At 46.4% G+C, this 12,663-nt stretch overlaps 1 protein-coding gene across 5 annotated transcripts in view; it reads left to right on the forward strand.

Moving 5' to 3' along the window:
- The window catches only part of PC (pyruvate carboxylase), a 2,561,538-nt gene that overhangs the window by 714,823 nt on the left and 1,834,052 nt on the right, over positions 1-12,663 (forward strand). For all 5 annotated transcript variants that reach the window (XM_069644789.1, XM_069644792.1, XM_069644793.1 and 2 more), the window contains one exon: positions 3,909-4,054. In XM_069644789.1, coding sequence (XP_069500890.1) covers positions 3,909-4,054 — 146 coding nt within the window. The remainder of the gene's footprint in view (positions 1-3,908; positions 4,055-12,663) is intronic.

Here is a 12,663-nt window from a genome sequence, read left to right on the forward strand (position 1 = left end):
CGGCGCGATAGAACTGGTGCCTGTAGCGGAGAGGAACAAGGGATGGTATTCCCCTTATTTTTTGATTTCGAAGAAAGACGGGGGGATTGAGACCCATCATGGACTTGCGCGGTTTGAACAAACTCCTCAGGAAGGACAAGTTCAAGATGGTGACTCCAGGCCCTTCAACTTCAGGACTGGTTGGTGTCTCTCGACCTCAAGGATGCTTACTTCCATGTGCCGATCCATCCCAAGCACAAGAAGTACCTGAGGTTCGCGGTTGGCGACTCGCACTTTCAGTTTCGGATCCTGCCGTTCGGATTGACCTCCGCCCGAGGGTTTTCACCAAGCTCATGGTGGTGGTGGCAGCGCATCTCAGGAAAGGGGGGATTCACGTCTACCCCTACCTGGATGATTGGTTGATCAGGGGGAGCTCTCCCGAGCAAGTCTTGGATCATCTTACCGTCACCTGCTACTCCCTTCACAGGCTGGGCTTCTCCCTCAATTTAAAGAAGTCCCATTTGACACCAACGCAGCGGCTCCAGTACATCGGAGCAGTGCTCGACACGTCCCTGGGGACAGTGTTTTCCTCCTCAGGTGAGGGCTCTTCACATTCAGCAGATGGTGAACAAGTTTAAATTTGCCCAGGATCTCCCAGCGTCCGAGTTCTTGAGACTGCTCGGCCTTATGGCATCCTGCATTCTTCTGGTGCCAGAGGCTTGTCTGCGGATGAGATCTTTGCAGTGGGCACTCAAGCTCCAGTGGTCTCAGTCCTCCGGCAGGCTGTCGGACCCTGTTCAGGTGCCACCCTCGGTAGCCCGGGACCTTCTGTGGTGGGCCGTCGAGGGCAATCTGATGAAGGGGGTCCCATTTTGGCTGCCCTGGCCGGAGGTGACGATCGTGACGGACGCATCCCTCACGGGATGGGGAGCTCATGCCAACGAGTTGACAGTCAGCGGTCGGTCTCCGTCGGAGTCCAGACTCCATATCAATCTGTTGGAGCTGAGGGCCGTCAGGCTAGCCCTGAAGGCTTTTCTGCCTACTGTGCGTGGAAAGAGTGTCCTGATTCTAATGGACAACACAGTGGCCATGCACTACCTCAACAAAAAGTGGGGGGCAGGGTCACTTCCGCTGTGCAGGGAGGCGATGCAGCTCGAGTTCTGGGCCATCCAGCAGGAAGTTTCGATCTCGGCTGTTCATCTGGCCGGAGACGACAACGAGACGGCGGACGCTCTGAGCAGGCATAGCACGATCTCTCACGAGTGGGAGCTGACCCAGGAGATTCTCCTGGAGATCTTTGCCCTTTGGGGGACCCCTCATGTGGATCTCTTCGCCTCCAGTGGAAGTGCGAAAAGTTTTGCTCGTGGGAATTTCCTCCAAAAGGAGCCTTAGGTGACGCATTCGTGGTGGAGTGGTCATTCCCACTGCTGTACGCGTTTCCTCCAGTCCCCGTCATCCCGCAAGTGCTGCGGAGGTTACGGAGGTTCGGTTCCCGGATGATCCTCATTGCTCCGGCGTCGGCCCGGAGGACGTGGTACCCAGACCTTCTCGACTTGTCCATCTGCCCTCCACGTCGTCTTCCCTACCGATACGATCTGCTCTCACGGGAGGGGGGTCAGGTTCTCCATCCAGAGGTCAGATCCCTCAACCTTCACGCTTGGCTTCTGAAAGGTTGAGGTATAAGGATTGGGACCTCCCTGAAGACGTGATGGAGGTGTTGCTCTCGGCCAGGCGGCCGGCAACAAAGTCTCTGTACCATTGCCGTTGGAGAAAGTTCTGCGACTGGTGCAGAGTTAAGAATGTGGATCCTTTTGAATGTGACATTCCCATGGTTCTGTCTTTTTTGCTTTCCTTGGCCCACAGGGGCTTGCAAGTGGGGACCATTAAAGGTTACCTGGCGACGCTGTCCATATTTAAGCGCTCGTCTGAAGAGTGTTCCTATTTTAAGATTACTTTAATTTCGCAGTTTTTGAAAGGGCTTACTAATGTGTTCGCTGCGTCACCTTTTCCGGTGCCCGGTTGGGATTTGAACCTTGTTCTTAAGTTTCTTATGGTTGCTCCATTTGAGCCTTTACATTCTTGCCCTTTGAGGCTGTTAACTCTGAAAACTGTGTTTTTGGTTGCGGTTACTTCCGCTCGCAGAGTGAGTGAGTTACAGGCACTTTCAGTTAAGGGACCCTTCACTGTGTTTCATAAGGCAGGTTTGTCCTTGGAGTTCGTCCTTCTTTTCTTCCGAAGGTGTTTTCGAATTTCATTTGAGCCAGAAGGTGGTTCTTCCGGCGTTCTATCCTCCTCCACATCTTGGTAAGGAAGAGGAGCGGCTCCATAGGCTTGATCCTATTAGAGCGTTGAGCTTTTATATTTCGCGCATGTCCCGGGTCAGAGTGAACGATCAACTTTTCATTGGTTACGCTGGAAAGCGTTTGGGACAAGCTGTGACGAAACAGACTTTGTCTCGTTGGATCATTTTAGCTATCTCCGAGTGTTACAGCTTGGCGGGTAAGGATCCTCCGGCTGGCTTACGGGCTCATTCTACCAGGGGAGTGGCTGCGTCTACTGCCCTGCAGAGGGGGGTTCCTATTCGTCACATCTGTGATGCAGCCACCTGGGCTTCAGTACATACTTTTGTACGTCACTACTCCCTCGATTCCATCAGAGGGCAAGATCTGGCCTTTGGCAAGGCAGTTCTCTATTCCGCAATTTGATTGGGCATGCTAAATTTGTATTCTAAATTCTTTCCCACCCTGTTGCTTGGTACTGCTTTGGGAGTCTGTCATAGATATGGAATACGTCGGAGGACCCAATCCCCTCGAAGAGCAAGTTACTTTCTTACCTGGTAACGTTCTTTCGATGGGATGGTCCGACGACGTATTCCATATCGCTCCCTCCCTGCCTTCCCCGCTGCACAATTTGTTTTGCGATTGCAGCTTGCGTTCCGCAAGGCTGTGTGTGTCTGACTGGCAGAAAACTGGTGGCACACGTTCTGGGAAAAAACTATAACTGGGGCTATGGGCATCGTGCGTCCTACTTATCACATCGGGTGACGTCGGCTGTCGGAGGAGGTCCTCGGGGACGGCGCATTTGACGTCATCGACGCAGGACGCAGACGCCAAAGATTTTCCGGAGCAGCACAGCTGTGGACATTACCTGTCATAGATATGGAATACGTCGTCGGACCATCCCATCGAAAGAACGTTACCAGGTAAGAAAGTAACTTGTTCATCTATTTACACAACGTTTTACCGGTTTTCATGCATTGGTTGCTATGCCACTTCAAGGTTGATGCATTACACGCTTTTTAAATGGAATGCACAGCAATCGTGTCTGCCTACTATCGTTTAGTAGTAGGAGTACAAGCCGGCAGCGTTGCTGTGCATCAGAATTCTTAGCGTAGGAATTCCTAGGGGTGCTTTTTTTTTTTTTTTTTTGTGTAGCTCAAAATGAACTTTTTTGCTTTGCATTGGGTTTGTTTTGATCCACAATGCTCCTCTAGTGTGGCTGTTCTATTTTTGTTTAGCTATAGGATTGTGTAAAACAATATGGAGATCTTATGAAGTGACTGGTTGTTGGTCTGATTATCGAATTATTTTTACATTGAAAAAGTGAATTGAGGCTTTTTGTTTACATTTTAACGCAAGGGTGGGTAATCCAGTTTGCAAGTACTCCACTTGCTGGCAAATGTGTGAGCTGATGCACAGGAAGACAGTGATTTCCACCAGGTTAATAGATTGGTCATTTGTCAGTGGAAAAAATGTGTCTAGCACATGCTGATGTTATAGCAACCTTGCCACCTGCCCAGCCGTGTCCTACCTGTGTCCTGGTGCAGGATATCTAGCCGATTTAGAGGGCCTCGAAATGCCACAGCAAAATGATTATGATGAAAAATGTGAATAATGTGCCATTGACTCCCTGTGCCTGCCTTTCTACAGGGGTTCCTGTGGTGCCTGGCACAGATGCCCCCATAACGTCCATCACTGAGGCACAGGAGTTTTCAAACAAATACGGCTTCCCCATCATTTTCAAGGCTGCATATGGAGGTGGAGGTCGTGGCATGAGAGTGGTGCGCAGTTATGAGGTAAGATAAATATGTAGTATTCCTCTTACCTAATACACAGATGGTAGCTGGTGTCTGCAGCTTCCTGTTTTAAATACGTTACCTCTGTGGGGTACTTCTCAATACTCCTCAATGCAATTTACAGATACAAATGTTGGGCATGTTCATTGGGAACAAGCAGGAGTCTTTTTGAGCAATGATACAAATGTACCTTGTGGACAGATCTTTACAGTAACAAATGCGCAGAGCCAGTGGTAAATGATATTTATTTCGCACTCATTCACAAGTGTTTCAGAGTGGTAGGATTCCGTCTACCTTAGGCAAAGGGACATTTTGCCGTGCCCTTATGCTGTTCTTGTCCACATCGTACACTTGTGTGTCCTTCATGCCCTGTTGGTGGTGCATCTGGTGGCAAACTATTACTGACTTGCTGCAGAAACATACCAAATGACCTGTTCTTCCAACAATATAGTGTGAAAGGCTGCTACACGAGCTGACGCACCCTATGCCGAAGGCTTCGCTCGCGCCAACACCAAAGGTTTGGGTCCATAACGGACACTCTTCCACCCCACCCCTAACCCCTGAAGGTCACTTTGAAAAGATAGCAGCCAAAAAGAAATGTCGGTCATGGAAGCGTATGTTCACTACTTTGAGCAATCCCCTTTCCACGAGCGTTAGAGACAGAAGGTGTGCCCGCCAGAGACTGGCATGTGAAGGTGTCCTCAGATTTGGGTGCGGTGGGTGAGAGAACCGGTGTAGCAGACCACAGAGACAGGCCTGGAGTGCCTGCTGGGAGCATCATTCCACTCCCTTCAATGCAAGCCTTCATCTGTGGTTTTGTACCAATATCTGAGGGAGGTTATTAGCAGACCCCCGTGCTGGGTGGGAATTAAAAAAGTTCTGCATTTTTATGTGCTGCTCGCGGAACAAGCACTATATGCCCTCATTTGCCTCTACAGTTTGTCGAATTTGTACTCTTCGCTCGCACCATTTATGAATATCTTATTACAGACCAAACTTCCATTATGTACTTCACTTCTTCTTCTGAATTCTCCAGCATCTAGACCTTTTCTTTCACCATCAGACTGTTTTTGGATGGAACATTTGGGAATTCCCTTTAATTTTTGCTTTTAAAATAGACCTAAACATATCCATCCAAAGTTCACTGACATTCCTATCAGATAGGTCAGCAATTACTGTTCCATGTGATAATGTTGCCTGGGAAAGGATGCAACTTTTTTTTCCTGCACCTTCCCCCACATATTGTAGGATGGGTATTATTTATTATTATATAATCCCGTCCTGGAATAGTTGGGGAAAGTGCTTTGAACTTCTTGGGAGTGCAAATTTGGCGAAATGTCATTCCCTGCAACCTTTTCCCAGGAGAGACTCACGCGATACTGCAATTAGCAACGGTTTTATCATGCACTATAACAAACGTAACACCTTAACATTTCTTGACACCTTCCACAATACATTGTCCTCCGCCATGGATTTCCCCTGGCACAGTTTAAACCTTTTGAGAAATGTTTCTTTTAAAAAATTCAACCTTGGTGTTTCCATACCCTAAGCAATGAAAAGCTACAACTCTGCGTAGCAAAATGTAAATGATTAATTATTGAATCTATGATGATATAATAGTTTATTTATATAGCGCTTATACACAATGTGTTTCAAAGCGCTTCAAGGCAACGGAGAGAACAAGGGAAAATACGACATTCTTACAGGCCATGAACAGTAAGGATGTGAAATTAACTATCGTACTCGGCCTTACGACATTTCAGATAGTGCAAGAGCTAAGACATAGATAAAGAAGGGAGGGGAAGAGTGGGAAGGAAATGGAAACAGACAATCGACTACCGTACTAGGCCTGACGACATTTCTGGTAGAGCCGGAGAAAACCAAAGGTGAGGGAAAGGGGTGCAGAAAGGGAGGGGAGGAACAAAACAAGCGACTATCGTACTAGGCCTGACAACGTTTCAGATAGTGCTGGAGGGAGGGGGGGGGGCAGTAAGGGGATGGGGAAGCGACAGACGAGGTTGCTATCATACTAGGTCCAGGGACAATTCTGATAGAGTAAGTGCATAGAAGAAAGTGAGGGGGGGAGAAAGGAAAAGGGAGAGCAGAGGGTAGGAGAGAACCGAGAGTAAGCAGTCAAAAAGAATGGAGAAGCAAGAGGGGAGAGCGAATACAATTGCAGAAGTCAGTATTAACACACTTACACCTGCTCCCCAGCTGCAAAGGAAAAGAGGATGGAGGGCTCCTTAAGTAGGGAAAAGAGCGGCAAGCAGGAAGGCAACAGGTGGGCGGGGTTTGCTAAGTGGTGAAAAAGAGCGGCAACCAGGAAGGCACCAGGTGGGTTGGGCTTGCTAAGTGGTGAAAAAGAGCGGCAACAAGGAAGGCACCAGATGGCCGGGGCTTAGGCCAGGTGACCTAGATCTACTTACACCTGCTCCCCAGCTGCAAAGGAAAAGAGGCTGGAGGGTTTGTTAAGTAGGGAAAAGAGCGGCAAGCAGGAAGGCACCAGGTGGGCGGGGCTTGCTAAGTGGTGAAAGAGCGGCAACCAGAAGGCACCAGGTGGGCGGGGCTTAGGCCAGGTGATCTAGATCCACTTACACCTGCTCCCCAGCTGCAAAGGAAAAGAGGTTGGAGCGCTCCTTAAGTAGGGAAAAGAACGGCAAGCAGGAAGGCACCAGGTGGGCGGGGCTTGCTAAGAGGTGAAAAAGAGCGGTAACCTGGAAGATCTTCCTCTCTTGAAGCAAAAATCACATCTTTGAAAAAGTATTGTGATTGTAAACAAAAAAAAAACTACAAATACAATTGTTTAGGTGAAGAGCTTTTCAAGATCTAGATTTTTTGCTCAGCAGCATATTGACCAGAACATAATCTTAAAGTATTTCTGATGAGATAGCTAAATTCTTTGCTAACTAAGGTATTCCTGTTCTGTCAGAAATGAAAGCTAAATACCAAGTGAGGGATGGCGATTTCCATACCAGAACACATCTCTCCCAAGACAGGTTGGGACTTGAAGTCTTATCGCTTTACCTTATGTGCATTTTCACACTTCTAGGAAAAAGCTCTTACTCTTAATATCCTGGTGAGTATTAATCTCTCGACTCACCTCAATCTATGCCGAGCTAAAATAACAAAATCCATCTTTCATGCCATAGCGGTCTCCATTAGCCTGGACATTTTCCCAAAGCATTTAACTGTGCCTCGCTTCTTCCACTCATAAAGAAAGGTCCAAGTCTGTAAATTGTCCCTTATCTCTTCTCTCGATTGGCAAGAGCAGAGTCAGCCGTTCCTATGACAGACAAAACATGTGGCATCTGCTTAAATTCTTGATGCTATGCATTCAGGTTTCTCAGACTACATCACTGAAGTAGTCGCCACTTCTAATTTAGACAACATTAAGAGGATGGTTGATTGTGATGTATTGGTGTTACTAGATCTCTCAGCTGCATTTGACGCTGCTGACCAGACCACCCTCCTGGGTTGACTCCTTTGGCGTTTCTGCTCCACTTATCTCCCCGACACAACGTCCTGAAAAATGTATCACAAATCAGTGATCATGGATTCTTTTGAATCTTCTCACCTAAAGATTTGATGTGGCCTATCTCAAGGAACCATAATGTATTCAATTGCTTCCTTAAACTCCTACAATGCTTCTTCGTTTTTTTGGTATGAATTTTTACTCATAGGATGACTACTGCACTATTGCATTTGGATGAAGTCGTCTTAATTTCATTCATCGTTTTCATGGATCTGTCCGATGCCAGTAGCTTGATGGATCGAAACCACGTAAAACTCAATATGAGCAAAATTGCTTATGAGAATCTCGGCTACCTAACTGGAATCCAACTTTTTGAGCTGATGTTCTTGGCAAACCTACTCTGGTCCACAGTGTTTGGAAATTAGGCATAACCATTGGCAGACAAACCTCACGAGCCGCTCAGGAAAACAAGGTCGTTGGCACCTGCTTGTCAATTTCACCACTTAAACTCTTATACCTCTTCCCTTTGAGTCGTCTAGTTCAGTTTTCTGCCTGTTTCTCCTTAAATATTTGCTTTCAAGACTTCATAGGGTTCAGGATTTTTTTTAGCCAAAATGTTATTACAACTTCTCAGGAAAACCCACACCTTAGCCGCTCCTCAATTACATTAGCTTCTGGTTGCCAAAAGAGTTACATTTAAGGCTCCCTGTTTAGCACAGTACAACCTGCTTCACAAAGGGCTTTGTTTTTTTACAAACAAAATATGAATGTTTCACAGGGCTCTCTCCGTTATGTGAATGCTAACATGCTAATTCCTCACCTCAGCCCCACCCTCTTGTTGGACAAGGACATTTGTTGGGAGGCAGATCCGGATCTGCTCATGCAGTCTTTCTGTGGAATTTGATGACTGACTCTTTGAAAATAAGACCATCCGTTCTTCAGCAACCAAATCAAAATGTAATTTTTTACAGAAAAGCCATGAATAATCTCTCATTCTGCACATTCTTCATTCTTCTTCCTTTTACTGACTTGATTAGAATGTAGCTTGCTTGTTGTTGTTGATTTGCAAGTTGCCATGCTAGGAGGTGTTTGCACTATACAAAAATGCAAAGCTAACCTACTTGCCCATGCATTACCTATTGTAAGGAACTCATGGTGGCAAGTGATCACAGTTCAAATGTGTTTATTAAACCTTAAATGCTGGGTGGAAACACGCCAGTCTAAACTTAAATGTAAGATGGGAGCAAGCTTTGACCGTCAAATGAAAAATAAGGCAGACCTTGTGTATGTCTTGTCAAAGTAAGAAGGCCCATACTAAAAAAAACTATTGCCAAATCCTTACAACTAATTATAGAAAGAGAAGTCGGCATGTGATTGCCAGGGGTCTCCCTTCCCCACGTTTTGAGCATGGGACAAGGTCGATCACAGCACACACTCCAGCCTTCCCAGCACCAGCAGATAGTTCCGTACCAGCTATCAGGTTCTTCGTAGGTTAAGTCTCTTTTTAATAAGTCTCTTGCCTTCGAGGGCCTGATGCATTAAATTAAACAAACAAAAGGTTCCTCTCCAAATGAACGTTGGGGTGATGCTTTTCCACCCCCTGGATCTCCCTCTGCCGGGCTCGGATCCTAATGCCAAGGGGGACAATCCACTTCCCCTGGTTTTACAATCCTCCTTGGTACTCGCGAACCTTAATGTCTTTTCAAACAATTCACTGTGGACATCCCTCCGTTGGGTTCATTCCTGTCAACACACTGTTCATGGGACTTCAGACTTCGTCCCTTCTTTTTGGCATCCCTCCGCCGGGTTCACCCTTGCCAACCTTTGCAACACACTGTTCATGTACGAATTTCACCATGCAGGAATAATTTCACTTTGCTTTCACAATCGTCTGTCGGTCAAAGACTTTTGATGGTACAGAGGATTTCAGAAGACCCCTGTATGACCACTTTGACCCCTCTTAGTCTCTTCCCAGGGCCTTCTGATTATGGTAGTCTCTACCATCAGGTAATCACCCAGTTTCCTGCGTGAGCACCCACTTGGTGCCGTAAGGCTCTGTTGCTGGTTCCCTCCCCCTCTTTCATCAATGGTTTCTTTAAAGCTTTCAAATTAGCAGTTTGCTATTTTTCTTTCAACACAGTTCGGTTTGTTATTGACTGTCCCCTCCACTCACCGGTTGGTACCTCCGAGACCAGCGTCTCTCCCAAGCTAGGCAATCATCAGAGGAGTGTTTTGTGTACTGCTGATACCTGCTGCAACACGCTGGCTATTTGTGGTCTTATGCTTCCGTCAGCGGAGGGCTCACAGGCCTCTTGAACTTTTGTGCTGGCTTAGCTCTAATGTCATGCGGTCTGCCTTGCTCTCCCTGTGCTCCACCTTTTATCCCTGTGGGGAAGTGAAAGGGCCGTCAGGTGTGTTTGATTCTGGTCAATTGCCTGACTTTGCCTGACCCTTGTATTGGGACATTTCAGGTAAACGGCTCTGGTGTTAGTCTATTTTCTTTCGTGTTGTGCAAAAGTGTTCCTGTCGGCAAGGGGGTTGGGGGGGAGTTTTGGAATATCCTACGTGGTAGGATGGGGAAAAGGTGTTGAAAGAAGAGGATACCGCATCTCACCCGTTGGTCTCCCACTCCCCAAGGACCCCCACCCAGGTGATCCTCCCTCATTGGTCCACCCCAGGAACTGGATCAAATAGCGATGGCAGTGTCCTGGCCACCTAGATGACAGACCCCCAGGGACTAGCTAGGGAGATGCCTTCCGGTTTCTCACACTATGCATATGCTGCAAGCTGTAGCACATGCTCTTTCTCTTACATGCTCTTTGACACACAGGCACCTGTTTCAGCACAGAAGCGATCCCTCTTCTTTTAGAAAAGATTAGTGCCCATCTTATTGTATTTGGAGATTCCAAAAGGGCTGCGTGCTGTTAACCCAGAAAGAATTGATGTCAATGCCATTATAGTTATGTTGACTAGGGAAAATTTTTCTATTTTCCCTAGTAGAACTGTAGGATTGGTTTGAACACCTCGATCGTATTCCTGGGGTGCTTACTATTTGTATTGTTATAATTTTCATCAGACCTGCTTGCCAGAGCTAAATCCTCCACCCCAAAGGCGATTGAAATTCCCACCTAATGCCGTGGCAGACCTTTCAGCAAAGAATAGTACTGAACCCAATGTAAAACTCTGTAGGGAGTTGGATCTCTGCGCTTAGTGCAAGAGAAACTACTGCTACGATTACCTCCCCTGAGAACCCGACAGGCTTACTGTTGGACAGCAATATTGTCATGAGGTTGCACCTAGAAACCAATTCCGATTACCCTTGTATGAAAGATTACCTTTAGATGTTATCTGACAGTTTTTTATCACTAAAACAAGCATTTATACTTGTAGTGCCTTTTTTATATTCCTACATAAAAATACGTCACGAAGGCTCACTACTTCTTTAGCATTTATGTATGTGTATTCTGCTGCAGAGATATGAACAATAAAAATATATGGTCGAGCAATATGCAGTCCCCAATATTTACAAAAATGTAGTTGAATATAGTCCTATAGTCTGTTAGTCTTTTCTTCACTTCTTGAAATCTAAAGCTACCTACAACTAATCAACAATATGTGTAGTCATTCAAAATGTGACCCAGTAAACCTTAAATTATACACGTAGTAGTGCTGTCCAGGTGGGCGAGCCAGTAGATGGGTGAGGTGACATCAGTCTCGTGAAATGGGCTAAGCTATCAAATGTCCTTAGCTTCTAAGGACAGTTACTTAAAAATACAGGAACATGTTTTAAATGTATCTGTTTGGATTCCGCTTTCATACGCAAGTGCTTTGATGTGTCAACTTATCCTGGCCAAAGAAATAAGAAAAGCAAAGGTCTTAATGCACTATGCCAAAGCTTGTTTCAATGAACTCCCAAGCACAATTAATAGTTGAAAGGCTACAACTCTGAATTGCAAGGGCCAGCTTTGTAGTTCAGATTGCCATATAATCTGACTGACCAGCCAGTCCTTACTTCTGGGCATCAATGTCTTATTCTCTAGCTTTAATCTTTGAACATTTTGGGGAGCTTTTTCTCCAATAGACCTTTCATTGATATGCACAAATTACAGTGCAAAAGTCCATCATTACCTCTAAACTACTCCAATAATTGGTAGCCTACTGCAAAGCTTAGACTGGCCATCAGCAAACATTAAAACCTCTTGGGTGCTTTGTTTCCCATAGACTTTCCTTTGATTTTGCAAAAGTGATTGTGTACTTGTAAATCATGATTATGTTGGAGGTATTCTATTTTCTCCCATAATCCTACCCATTCAGCCGTCTACTGTTAATCTGATGAAGCAGTCTTTTCTTTCTTTATCACTCAGCCACGTCCATCTCTCTGAGGGTCAGCCTCTTCTCCAGGCAGGGATTGAGGGGGTAGAGCTTGCTCCTCTGCAGGTGCCTCCCTCTGGAAGGCCCTCCCTACCCCTCTCAAACTTGAGCCAGACCACCTGAAGTTCCGGAAGCAGCTCAAGATCTTCCTTTTTCGCTTCTGCTTTCTCTCTCCTGCTGACCAACCTGTCTTCTGCACTGACTGGTTGCCTGGCTACCCTGGGAGTCTCACTGGGTACCATCCTGCTCCATGACTAGTAGCTCCTGCACTGCCTCCGGGCCTACTGCGCATTTGAGGGCTGTATCTGGAACCCTACAGTCCACTGTTTCATTGCACTTACCCAGAGCTGTGCTGTCCTGGCTGCACATATTAGGAGCAATGCTGCATTGTTTGCACTTCCCCCTTCCCTCCACCTTGCAATTCCCCTCCCCCTGCTCTTTGCGTATTGCACTTGCACGATCTGAATGATACAAGGCCTAGTAAGATAGTTTTTGTCCTCCCATTGTCTTCCCTCCCTTGTCGTATCTAGAAACACTTGTATAAGGGTTCGTTATAAATGACTTGTATCAATATGGCATTTCAACAGACAGCCATGGTGTATTCTCATGCCAGGTACTGCCTAATGTTCGCCAGGCCTCGTTTTAGGCTTGTTTGCAACAGCTCAGCTGGCAACACTGGTGTACTCTTCTGTCGGGGATTGGCTCGGGTCATAATGGCTTCTCACACACAGGTCCAAGATTTATTTGTACTGGCAACTTGGTTTTG

Source organism: Ambystoma mexicanum, chromosome 2p (genome assembly GCF_040938575.1).
Source record: "Ambystoma mexicanum isolate Mex_15411 chromosome 2p, UKY_AmexF1_1, whole genome shotgun sequence".
Taxonomy (NCBI): Eukaryota; Metazoa; Chordata; class Amphibia; order Caudata; family Ambystomatidae; genus Ambystoma; species Ambystoma mexicanum.